Source organism: Liolophura sinensis, chromosome 9 (assembly GCF_032854445.1).
Source record: "Liolophura sinensis isolate JHLJ2023 chromosome 9, CUHK_Ljap_v2, whole genome shotgun sequence".
NCBI lineage: Eukaryota > Metazoa > Mollusca > Polyplacophora > Chitonida > Chitonidae > Liolophura > Liolophura sinensis.
In genome coordinates, this window is record NC_088303.1 from 17,043,878 (window position 1) to 17,056,815 (window position 12,938).

Consider the following 12,938-nt stretch of genomic DNA (forward strand, 5'->3'; position numbering starts at 1 on the left):
GGCTGCTCGAAGTTTGATCTTTCGTGTACCGTACAAACCTTTTTAAACCTACACTGAATGCTAACACGATGCTGGAATTATGTTTCCAGTACAACGTGCATGTTACTATCACGTGTTACCGTGAAGGATGCAGTCGGGATGGAGCAATATTCATTGGACGAGATTGCAAGCCTCGCTTTGACGTACTAATCGCATTTGACGACAGTCTCGAGCTATAGCAGATCTGTCCCGCCCACAGTCTACACTGAATGACGGATGCTCCATACATTTAGTCTAGCTCATCAAGTATACAAGTGTGTACGTGATAGTGTTTGGTGTGGAAACACTCCTCTAGCTAATGACGGCGTCGATATGTGCAGGATTGATCCAGACAGCTCGACACCTGTTATACCTACAATTTTAGCACTGATTATTCTGATTATCTTACTTTTTTGTCAGGTATTGATCACAGCTTATTGATCACGACAATGCACTCTACTGGCATGCTTGTAATCACATTGTCAGGGTTGGTGACATTCGACACTTTCAAAGTCAACATTTCTGTGTGTCAGTACCGATTCCACAAGGCCATTTCTGACACGATTTTAGAGGTTGTTTTTGGACATTAGAAATTAAAATTGTTTATCGCCTCATAAATGTTCTTAAGCCATATGTTTCAAAATGTCAACTTGCAGTACAAAAGACTAAGCATTATGACGAGATTTTAAATTTTGACTGTCAGAAATATCTTTGAGGAATCCTTGTTTGCGCCCTTAATGATTGGTCTACTGCAAGAAGACATTGTTTTAAATGATCTCCTTTAAACAATTTGTAAGGCAAGGCGAATATCTGTGATGTTTTCAGACCAAAGTAAACTATAAAACTTTAAATTTAATGTGGCTTTTCAGCACGGACAATAATAAATTCTGCAGCCGTATTAAAGTATTTATTAATGCCATATTGTTTTGCACTTGCGTCAAAGTTTTGCTGTATTCTCAAACGTCGATAGGAACTTTTTCGCCTTCTAGTCAATGATGTCGCCTACACTCGGCGCTGCCGACAGGTGCCCCGGGTCGAATGCAGGAAAACAAGTCATATTAGTGCTGCCATCCTGCCGTCACTCTTCCTAATTACCAGGGAGTGGTGCTTACCTGGGATAAAAACCAATGCAGACTTTTCTCATCCTTATTATTATCAAGAAGGACTGTGGAGCGACTAATATGTGGATTCTTACCAGCTGTATTGCGTTAGTCAGCGTAGGTCTCTCCCTGCAGGCTGGTAAGTTTATTGCTGACCATAAACAATGTCACATGCGGTTAAATAACGATATAAAGGTAGAAAGCTACATGTTTAACGAAAACTAAACAGCAGCGTTCATTAAAATATTGAAATACATCGAATGTTAAATTCCATTAATATCACCGAATGTAAAATTCAGTTGTTATCTTGGGGATTTTTAAAGGACCAACGGCAAAGGGTTAATATCAATAAGGAAATTGGTTTTCGTTAACATAATACATGCAGGTTAAAACATATACGTATCAGGTTGTATAGGTCTAAACATTCAGTCCATCTAAAGTTTAGTGTTTGAAATTATATTTTTATTTTTTATTTTTATTATTTATTTTTACGACATGGTTTCATCCACAGCATACTGTTTCATACGATTTATGTAATATATTATGATAGTAAAATTTCAAGATTTACATTTTTTTAAAATGAATTTTTAAATTTAAAAAAAATGAGTATGAAAGATAGCATATCAGTATTTTCTTTCATGATTTTTCTTGCTGAAGAAAGAAAGACTACATTATACATCTACAGAATTTTCACAAATGCATTGACTCGAGGGATATATTTTTCACCGGGGCCGGAATTATGCAAGCAGGATGTGGCAGTCCGAATTGTTATATGCGGGGAAGGTGATGATGTAAAGCACATAACACATGCGCTTCAAAATACATGTAAATATGATAAATGAATTGGGCCGTTATGTTTCAATAGATATATTTCAATAGAATTCATTTTTGCGAATCGGTGAGATGTGAGAATATCGCAATAAGTCGCGAACCAAACTGCGAACGTCAAACCATCAATATCTATATTTATCTGAAGATTTATTAAGGATTAACGCTGTAATGAAAAATATTTCACTAATACGACGGCGCTCAGGTTAAAGATTAAAGGAAAATGTACAGAGCAAAAATCCACCGCGCATGCCAAAGTACTTGACAAACCCTTCTCACTTAAAACCGCAACAGAAGATTGCTACGAGTAAAGTGTGTAATTATGTATGATTTAAACTGAAATTTGGAAGGAAAAAACACCTCTAAAATTAACCTCGTTGATCTCTGATGTATACGAAAATGATCACATCTGGTATTGTCTATCATGCTACAAGAGTACTCTAGGCGGCCATTAATGTTAACCTTTCTTGTCAAAAATATTAAAGTTGCGTAAAGCCATAATCATTTATTCATTAATTATGTTTTAAATTATCTCAAGAAAAAAAAATATTCTTGTTTTGCTATCAAATACATCAGTCATGACATAATGAATAGCTGCGTGAAATAATGTACACAACATTGATATGAATGAACAGATAAATAATGAACGGAGGTAATTTTGATTAATGTAATGTGTTAATGTGATAGTGAGAGTTTTGTGGACTGAGTGAACCGGACAAAGTCCATTCACAATCAATCCAATCACTTTTATCATTCTGTGCTGACACATGTTTTGTGTTGGGCAGAATGTGACGTAACGAACAACCAAGGTTTCTGTGGCGCAGCCTGCATTGAGGGTTTCGCCGAGGCGGAGTCGGACACGTGTTCAGAGGGCATCTGTTGCTATGTAGACAGTAAGTATTGACAGTAAGACAAGTGTTCGAAGAGCTTCTGTTATGTACACAGTAAGTATTGAAAGTCTGACACACACGTTCGGAGAGCGGTTGTGATTATGAAGACATTAAGTATTGGGAGTCGGACACGAGTGTGGGGGGCTTTTTGTTGTTATGTGGACGGTAAGTACTGAGAGTCGGACGCGAGTGTGGAGGGCTTCTGTTGTTATATAGACAGTAAGTATTGAGAGTCGGACACGAGTGTGGAGGGCTTTTGTTGTTATGTGGACTGTAAATACCGAGAGTCGGACACATAATCGGAGCGCGTCCGTTGTTATGTACACATTAAGTATTGAGAAATCTTCTTTGTTATGAAATTCTTTTGAGGTGTATTCCCATATTTTATTAGCTTCCCATAATTATAGAGCTTTGCATCACTCACTTAGAAATTGTGGATTCTGTCGATGTGTTTTTGAAACCGCTACATGACACCAAAATTGCCAAAAGCCTTAACCCATTATACGTCATCCCTAACTATACGCCGGTGCGTTCCTGGAAATACTCATGCGTAACAGCGCCATTTTTATTTTGTTATCTGGTTTATTTAATATGTGCATTCTTTGAGGAGCTGCTTAAATGCTACCTATGTATGTAATGTAAGCATTATTGCCGAAATGGAGAAGTTATTGTATTCCAGAATCATATGGGTTTCTTTAAATCGATATATACCCGACACCAAAATACGAGACCAAAAGTCAAACCCTGAAGAATAGGATCTATTTGTTTAGTCTAACGCCTGTGGCACTTCAAAATATAAGTGCTGTTTACTGCGGCCCTGAAGCGGAATTCTTGTTTAAAGAAGAGATACTATTCATGGAAGAAATTTATAACGTGTACATGCGTGAATCGGTTGGCATGTGTAGGCAGTCACATTCAGACGGTTATGGTATATTTCTCTCGAACTGAACATACTAAACCTTAAGTTTCACTCGCCCAGTCGGTATATTGTGCGGTAGCAATGTTTGCTAGATTTACGATGTTTTACAGTCATTGCATTGTACTTTAATTACTGCTCGTCATTTACTTCCGTAGCCTGTCCATTTGATGAAGGGGCGTTTTGCGGTCCGTCCTGTGATGTTACGCCTGGATTCGTTGATGCAGGGGAACCGTGTGTAGGCGGCGTCTGCTGTATTCCAGGTAAGATCTGGTTCCTAGGAATATGCTCGCCATGATTGTGAGAAAGGAGGCAGAAACCAAGGAGGCGGAGGGCAGAGGAAACAAAAGCTCAATGTGATACTTGGAAACATGCTCCCCATAGGACAACAACCTCAAACATTTATCTTGTTCAGTGGTTTACACTTAGTTCGTGTTGACATTGAAACAAAATTTTGTTTTTATGAAGAAATAGCAACTAGTTTAGTTTCCACTGCAACAACATGGTTATTCCAAGCGTCCATTGCTACTAGCATGCTACAAGGGTTTCATGTGACAAATTACATCATTACACTTGCCCTCCACGCTTTTGCCTTATCAAATTAAAATCGGTTTCGTCTTTCCTGCTACTGTATTAAAGCTCGGAACAGTGTTAACACACTTGTTTAAATCTGTCGTATATAGGGGCTGTTGGTGGTCAGGTGGTTGAGTTATCCATCGATATTCAGCTGCCACCACGGCATGTTCGGAGTCGTCAGCGGTTAAGCTATGCTTACATAATGTTCGTCAGAGACCGCATGTCTCCATTCATTATGGCATATACCTTGAGATCACTCAAAGTGAAAGTCTATGTGTCTTTTACTTGGTGAGTGGTTGATGGTTTACTCCAGGCTCTACGGTTTCTTTCACCCATAAAACTGCCGTCGCATACCTTTGGGAAAAATTCAGGCCATTTATTATTATTATGAAAAACCTCGGCTTTTGTTTTTCAGAGAACTGCCCGAACGGCGTGTGTGTTCCAAAGGAGAAAGAGGACTTACTGGGACCTGCGTTTAGCGAGGATACAGCCGCGACATGTGCCGCAGGGGAGATCTGCCTGGTCTATGGTAATAATACACACAATAATACACTCATAATAACACACTCATAATAATACACACATAATAATACACACATAATAATACATACATAATAATACACTCATAATAATACACTCAGAATAATACATACATAATAATACACTCACTATTATACATACATGATCACACATTATAATAATGTAGTCTATTACTGTAGTCTATTTCTTTTAGCCAGTCGCCAATATTCAGCTCTGTGTAAAATGAGTCTTGCTCGCCACAAAATTGCCAACGGGCAGTGTAATGTACTGTATCATAGTAACATGTGTAACGGATTTTATCACAGTAACATGTGTAACGGACGATATCACAGTAACATGGGTAACGTTTTGTATCAGAGTAACGTGTGTAACGTATTGTATCACAGTAACATGTGTAATCGACTGTATTACAGTAACATGTGTAATCGACTGTATTACAGTAACATGTGTAACAGACTGTATCACAGTAACATGTGTAACGAACTGCATCACAGTAACATGTGTAAAGGACTGTATCACAGTAACATGTGTAGCGGACTATATCACAGTAACATGTGTATTGGATTGTTTCACAGTAAAATATGTAACGGACTGTATCATAGTAACATGTGTAACGTATTGTATCACAGTAACATGTGTAACCGACTGTATTACAGTAACTTGTGTAATGAACTGTATCACAGTAACAGGTGTAAAGTATTGTATGACAGTAACATGTGTAGCGGACTATATCACAGTAACATGTGTAATGGACTGTATCACAGTAACACGTGTAAAGTATTGTATCACAGTAACGTGTCTAACGTATTGTATGAGAGTAACGTGTGTAACAATAACATGTTTACCATGTTGTATCAGAGTAGCTGTAATGGAATATGTATTTCAGATGTCTGTGATGAATAAGCGTTGTATTTTTAAAGGCCCATGATGCAATATGCTTATTGTTTTCAGGGGTCTGTGACGGAATGTTTTATGTTTTCAGAGGTCTTTGATGGAATGTGTTTTGTGTTTTCAGAGGTCCTGTAATGGTATGTGTTTTGTGTTTTCAGAGGCCTTTGATGGAATGTTATTTGTGTTTTCAAGATGTCTGTGATGGATTGTGTTTTGTGTTTTCAGAGGCCTTTGATGGAATGTTTATTTGTGTTTTCAGATGTCTGTGATGGATTGTGTTTTGTGTTTTCAGAGGTCTGTAATGGTATGTGTTTTGTGTTTCCGGAGGTCTGTGATGGATTGTGTTTTTGTGTTTTCAGAGGTCTGTAATGGTATGTGTTTTGTGTTTTCAGAGGTCTGTGATGGATTGGTGTTTTGTGTTTTCAGAGTCTGTAATGGTATGTGTTTTGTGTTTTCAGAGGTCTTTGATGGAATGTGTTTTGTGTTTTCAGAGGTCTGTAATGGTATGTGTTTTCAGAGGTCTGTGATGGATTGTGTTTTTGTGTTTTCAGAGGTCTGTGATGGTATGTGTTTTGTGTTTTCAGAGGTCTGTGATGGAATTTCAGAGGTCCGTGATGGAACATGTTTTGCATTTTCATACATCTGTGATGCAAAATGTTTTGTTTTTTCAGAGGTCTGTGATGGAATATGTGTACCTGAAGAAAAAGCGCCGCTTGTCCCTGGGTTTACTGAGGATCCTAGTGGAGTCTGCATACAAGGGGATATCTGCATCGTGCCTGGTACAGTTTCCAGCTGTCTGTCAGCAGTTGTAAGCCCTGTTCACACGATGCGATTTGTCGTACATTTACGAGGAATTCAACAAAATCAAAGCGAATGCACTGTCAATGGACTTTGAAACCATGTCAAATAGCCTTAGTAGCGGCTAGTCTCAGTTCATACGAGAAATCGCACCATGTGCACGTGGCTCTACACTTAAGCTGAGCGACAAGATGTCTCACTATAACAGAGCTGTGGCAGATTTATTTAGATAAGATCCCGTTAGTCATCTTCACCCCCAGCTCATGGTTTCGTTTGCCGTCATCACGCTTCCTATTTATTTTCGTCTTCGTCTTCTTCGACATCAGATTCATTCAGATATTTAGGGTTTGACATCTCCTCCTTCATCAGTATACAATCGTTCTTCAAACTTCACCTCCGTAGTTCCCTGCTCGCGGTGTGTTTTTCAAACTTTATCTCCGTAGCACCCTGCTCACGGTGTTGATCACCATCGCTCCTCCCTTTAGCATTTTCGTAATTCCATTTTCGAAGAAACATCCCTTTGCCACGTGCCTAATACTTTCTGCCTTCACCCTAATGTCTGCGCTTATCTCTTTATCCCCCCGGTGCCAGCGGGACATTACATTAGCACCACGTTTGGCTAGGCTCACCTGCCTTCCCTGTCCAACACTCACTCCCTTACCTCACTCCACCCCCTTCTACTGCTGGTTCATTAAAGCCAGTTGTTTCTCTCCAGCTCTCACCTATTTCTCCTCCACAGTTAGTCTACGCCAAGCTTTTCGGCCATTGTATTGTAAAAGAATTGAGTCGAATTTGAGTTTCAGATTAGTGTCACCTTTTGGCCTTACTCAAAGGTCCGAAAGCGAGCTGTTCTCCGACTGTAAAAACACTGGTTTGTTCTTCACGTGGGATTCAACAACTCAAAGCGTGGAAAACAACAAACATAGATGCAGTCTAACATCAGTCTAACATTTGGCGACTGGGGAAACAACCAAGATAGACGCACACTGACATCATTCTAACATTTCGTGATTGCGGTATAACAGAAAAGACGCACCATGACATCATTCCAATGTTTTATGATGGAGGTAACAGTAAATACAGGCGCACTCTGATAATATTCTAAACTTTCGGGATGGAAGGCACATTCTAACGTGTCTCGAATGAGACCACAGCAAAGAAGTCGCATAGTGAGATATGAGGTAACAGTATAGATACAGTTTGAAATAATGTTGACGCGACTGGAGTATACCTCAGGGCCTTGGTTGTCCAACACGCTTCATCTGTGTCAGGAGACCACGGGCGTCGAAAACGATGCTTATGCTTGGTGGTGCACTATTTAAATACAAAATGATACTATTATAAGTAATAAATATGATTGTATACTGAGTCATGGTTCTCCGTTAATGCTTAATGCTCAATAGAAAAGGCCTCTGATGTTCAGCCGATATTGAAGCGTCCAATCAGCCACAATTAGATAACGATGCATGGGCTAAATTAAAGATTGTTTCGTATGTCATATTGGCAGACTTTAAAACTCTGAATTAATTGGACAATTTGAGTGCCTTTTTTGTGTGTAACAGAGTGAAGAAAGCTATCTTGTTACTGGTTGTACTTATGTGTTTCTTTCTTTTTCTCTCAGTGGTTCCAACCACAGCAGGCCCCATAGAAACTACAGAGGCGGCTGTAGAAACTACAGAGGCGGCTGTAGAAACTACAGAGGCGGCTATAGAAACTACAGAGGCGGCTGTAGAAACTACAGAGGCGGTTGTAGAAACTACAGAGGCGGCTGTAGAAACGACACTGGCGGCAGATGAACCTACGACATTGGCGGCAGATGAACCTACGACATTGGCGGCAGAAGAACCTACAACGGCCGCGGTGACGACTCCCGATAGTAAATAGTTTCCTTCAAGCTTCTGTAGAATTAAATATTATAAAAAAAATAATAGTTTTGAATACGCTGTCGAACAGCATACATGCCAGCGTAATAGATGTGATGAAGCAATAATAGTAGTGTCTCTACATTTTAATTCCCGTTAATTTATGTTTATTTTAAAGCTCGATGTGAGGGAGCCATCGATGGGCTGTGTATGCCACAGAATCTGGTTCCAGTAGTCCCATCATGCGCGTCTGTAGATGAGGCGGCCACGGACTGCAAACCGGGTGAAAGCTGTTGTGTGGGCTGAGGAAGTGACACATGCCTACATGTATCGAACTCCATACTGTAAGCTATATCACTGCAAACATAGAGATTGGATAACACCGGAATGTGAAACATATACATACTGTTTCTTGATGAATAAATGCATTTGCTGCTGGTTAGGAGATTTGCTGGCTTTCCTGTGTATTTACTTTAAAGCATTTTAAGTTATGCTAAGTGTTCGAGAAGCCTTCGTCACATGCTGGGTTCAGTGTTAAAACAGGGCGTGTGGCTGAGACTTTAAAACTAACAGTCCTAGTATGTCTTCTCTGAGCAATGAACTGAGGTCAAATGCTGACTTGTTCAGTCAGTAGCATACCTATTTCCTTACAATGATCCAAGCTGATTCTTGCAATGATCCTTGCAATGCATGAATAGCACATTACTACGTCACCACAAACGCATGAATAACACATTACCACGTCACCACAAACGCGTGAATAACACAATACCATGTCACCATAAACGCATGAATAACACATTACCACGTCACCACAAACGCGTGAATAACACAATACCATGTCACCATAAACGCATGAATAACACATTACCATGTCACCATAAACGCATGAATAACACATTACAACGGCACCACAAACGCACGTATAACACATTACCATGTCACCACAACGCGTGAATAACACATTACAACGTCACCACAAACGCGTGAATAACACATTATCACGTCACCACAAACGAGTGAATAACACATTGCCACTTTACCACAAACGCATGAATAACACATTATCACGTCACAACAAACTAATAAACAACACATTATCAGGTCACCACAAACACATGAAAAACCACATTACCACGTCACCAACAAACAAAAATAATGTTTATGCAGTCAAAGGAATAGGCAGGAACTCAATGTTGTACACGTTAATGGAATTAAAAAGGATTTCGTCCGGCACAGCAAACTTACTGTCCAGCACAACCATAAAGTTCTTCGTAACAAAACATGTGTTTCGGTCAGAGTCTTTTTTCAGTATTATTTGTACTTAGACATATCTTGGGAGTTGGTTAGCTCGCTAGCTCAACGTAATGACCCAGGAGTATCTCACCAATGTGGTCGCTGTGAGTTCAAGTCCAGCTCATGCTGGGTTCCTCTCGGCCATAAGTGGGAAGGTCTGACAGCAACCTGCGGATGGTCGTGGGTTTTCCCCGGTCCATGCCTGGTTTCCTCCCACCATAATGCTGGCGACCGTTGTATAAGTGAAATATTCTTGAGTACGGGCGTAAAACCCAAATCGAATAAATAAATAAATATCTCTTGGGTTACAGGTCCAGGATTATTAAGAAAATGATAGGTCATAATAAATATCGATTACCCCAGAGAAGGTCAAGCCCTCAAAAAACCTAAAACTAGGTATGAAAATACTGGGTATGAAATCTTAATGTATTCCAAAACATACCCCACAAAAACTTCATATATCCTTTTTGAAAGATCACGAATTCATCCAGATGAAGCATCGAAAGAAGAAAGATAGACAATACACGAATATCCAAAGCGTTTAATTTGTATAAGACACTTCGACTACGGTCATTGTAAGCACTTTCACAAAATGTCAGATTGTCAAGTTTGAATGAGACGTTTAAATCTTAGCAAACACCAAAAATACATGCTTCAGAGGAGGCCTCGGAATGTAAATGGAGGTATAACACGACCAGAAATTTCACCCAAATCCTTTACGTGGAAATAAAATACCATTTATTTATTTATCTGACTGGTGTTCTACGCGGTACTCAAGAATATTTCACTTATACGACCAATGGTGAGAAGAAACCGGACAGAGAATATACGACTATAGAGGAAGTCAACATGGACTGGATCAAAGCGACCACAATGGTGGGAGGTTTCTGAGCTGTCGTGCTAACCCCCGCGGCCATGGGACCCCCGAAGAAGTTGTGCTGTAAAAGCTGCACATATACACGTATATACACATATACATCATGCTATTGTATACAGGATTGACATTTCTACATTTGCAGCACCTTTAGTTGCGAGGAAACAAGAGACGATGTAACCGCGAAACTGGCTGTGAATTTACTGTCACAAGACAGTAACCTTGTGTTTCACTGATTAGTTTAACGTAATGCAGCGTAATGGTAGTGTAACTCCGAAAAACGAAAGGCTCATTTTGCCATCTCTTAACCATGGCCTTATAAAGCCAGTATAGAATTGATACTGTTCAGACAATGCTTGGCTGTTACTGTGTTAATGTTAATTTCCTGTATTTACATTGTAAGTTGATTTAGTATTTAGTCTAGAATTTATCACTATCACAACACCTGTATGTATTTGATATGTTCATCCCTCTCCGTGGCTTTAAAGCCATTATAGAATATTGTTTAGATTAATTTTGACTGTTATGTTATCTTGCTGTTTTATTCTCCTGTATCTATATCTTAAGTTGATTAAACACCTAGTCTGCATTTGTGACTTTATCTCCATACCTGAACATGAACCTGTAATATTTTGGCATATTGAGTCAAAATGAACCTTTCATTTTTCGAAATTACACAACTCGTGTATCAAGAAAGTTGTTTATCTACACAGAAATAAACTGTAGTCCAAAGCCTGTGTACATTTTCCCGTAAAATTACCAATTTGTTATTATGGTGCATGATTTTCGATGAGATGCTACAGTAGTAAGGCTACCTCTGAATAGCAAGAACTGAAAATAGCTTCACTTTTTTCCCGCTGAGTTAAATGAAGCAAAAGGTTTTGATTACATCGTGCATATTGAGTGAGTGAGTGCACAGGGTTTAACGCTGTACTTAACAATTTTCAGTCATATGACGACGAAGGAATCCTTAGAGTGCATGTAATGTGCCTCCTTGTTGCAGGACGGATTTCCACGGCTCTTTTATCTAGTGTTGCTTCACTGAGATGAGTTTACCGAATGAAAGTAAACTGCCCCGCCCGAGCCAATATTCTGATACGGGTTAACCGGTCGTTGCACTATTCCCTTTATGCTGAACGCCAAGCGAGGAAGTTACCATTTCCTCTTTTAAGTTCTTAGGTGTGACTCGACCCAGGATTGACCCTGGATCTACAGCTCCCGACGTGAACGCTCTACCAACTGTGGTGCATATTGGTGTTACATATTTATAATTTATAACTTGACTGCGCCGAAATTCGCTTGTATCAAACATGTTAGATACTAGCGAAGAAATACACCGGCGATTTCACTCTGTCCGCGTAGCGTATTTCGCGTGCGATTTCGTCCTAACAAGCGAAAAAAATCTTGTGTGTTCCCAACTTTATAAATTCTTAATAAGAAATTATTAATAGTGCAGATCCGTCATTAAATCTCATTCTATCAATTACGATTTTAATAAGCCGAATAACCTGTTTTGGCAGAGCGTTTGTTTATTCAAATAAATAAATAAAGAATTAATCAGGTAAATGGTGTCCTTAAAGATAGTTTAAAAAGGCAACGGGCCATAGTCCAGTGGTTTAGTTCTTGTCTTGCAGTCATTAAGAGACACGAAGTGCAGTTTCAGTCCTTGTTGTGATGGAGAATTTGTAAATTCTCGCACTCTCACTCTTCGTGTCAGGCCTTGGTGACAGTGAGCGGCCCACGACACTCTGCGCAGTCTAACATTGATTGATCAAGTCCTTAAGTGCTTCCACAACTTGGATCTCAGATCTTATACCACTTCTGTTTCTTCGGGAAGGAATGTAAATCTGTGTATTTTAGGGTGTAAAGTAATTTTTCGCTACCAGTCGGCCGTTTTTTATGTACGTTTGCATGCTTGGATGAAAGTAATGGGGATTTTTTAAACTTTGGGCAGATATGTGTTTTATTGATGAAAGTTTGAAATTCTCAGCGAGAGGCTCCGAGTGACGTCCCACTGACGTTGTTGGCTCAGATTTTGACGCTTAACCTATATGTCAAAAATTTTATGGCTACTTCCTTACAGGTTCGGCAAAGGTAGGCACCAATGTCTACTGACCATGGCAAGTTTGGGGCTGAGATATACAGCACTAAACTTTAAATTAGAAAACTAATAGGGTTCTCAGGGCTCTGAATGAATTGCCATCAATATTATATACCCAGTGTTGAATGGTGTCTTCTCGGCTTTTAAAGCGTTATCGAATTTTTATGTGATACCTGTGGCTTACTTCTTTTTATGTATATATAGTGGCAGACTTTATGTTGAAGTTAAAGGAAAAGACAACACATAGC

The 12,938-nt window shown here is 39.4% G+C and overlaps 1 protein-coding gene across 1 annotated transcript; it reads left to right on the forward strand.

Moving 5' to 3' along the window:
• Window positions 1-1,188: 1,188 nt before the first annotated feature.
• Window positions 1,189-8,859, forward strand: LOC135475972 (uncharacterized). The gene is made up of 7 exons (XM_064755949.1): window positions 1,189-1,257; window positions 2,732-2,839; window positions 3,911-4,015; window positions 4,744-4,857; window positions 6,431-6,538; window positions 8,179-8,433; window positions 8,598-8,859. Exons 1-7 carry the CDS (start codon window positions 1,200-1,202, stop codon window positions 8,723-8,725), a joined length of 876 nt encoding a protein of 291 aa, XP_064612019.1. The 5' UTR covers window positions 1,189-1,199; the 3' UTR covers window positions 8,726-8,859.
• The last annotated feature ends 4,079 nt before the right edge of the window (window positions 8,860-12,938 follow it).

Bases quoted from the DNA above. Each gene is read 5' to 3' on its own strand.
- LOC135475972 (XM_064755949.1), top strand. From the start codon at position 1,200: ATGTGGATTCTTACCAGCTGTATTGCGTTAGTCAGCGTAGGTCTCTCC. The intron at 4,858-6,430 runs GTAATAATACAC...TTGTTTTTTCAG, and splicing joins GGAGATCTGCCTGGTCTATG to AGGTCTGTGATGGAATATGT. The intron at 6,539-8,178 runs GTACAGTTTCCA...TTTTTCTCTCAG, and splicing joins GGATATCTGCATCGTGCCTG to TGGTTCCAACCACAGCAGGC.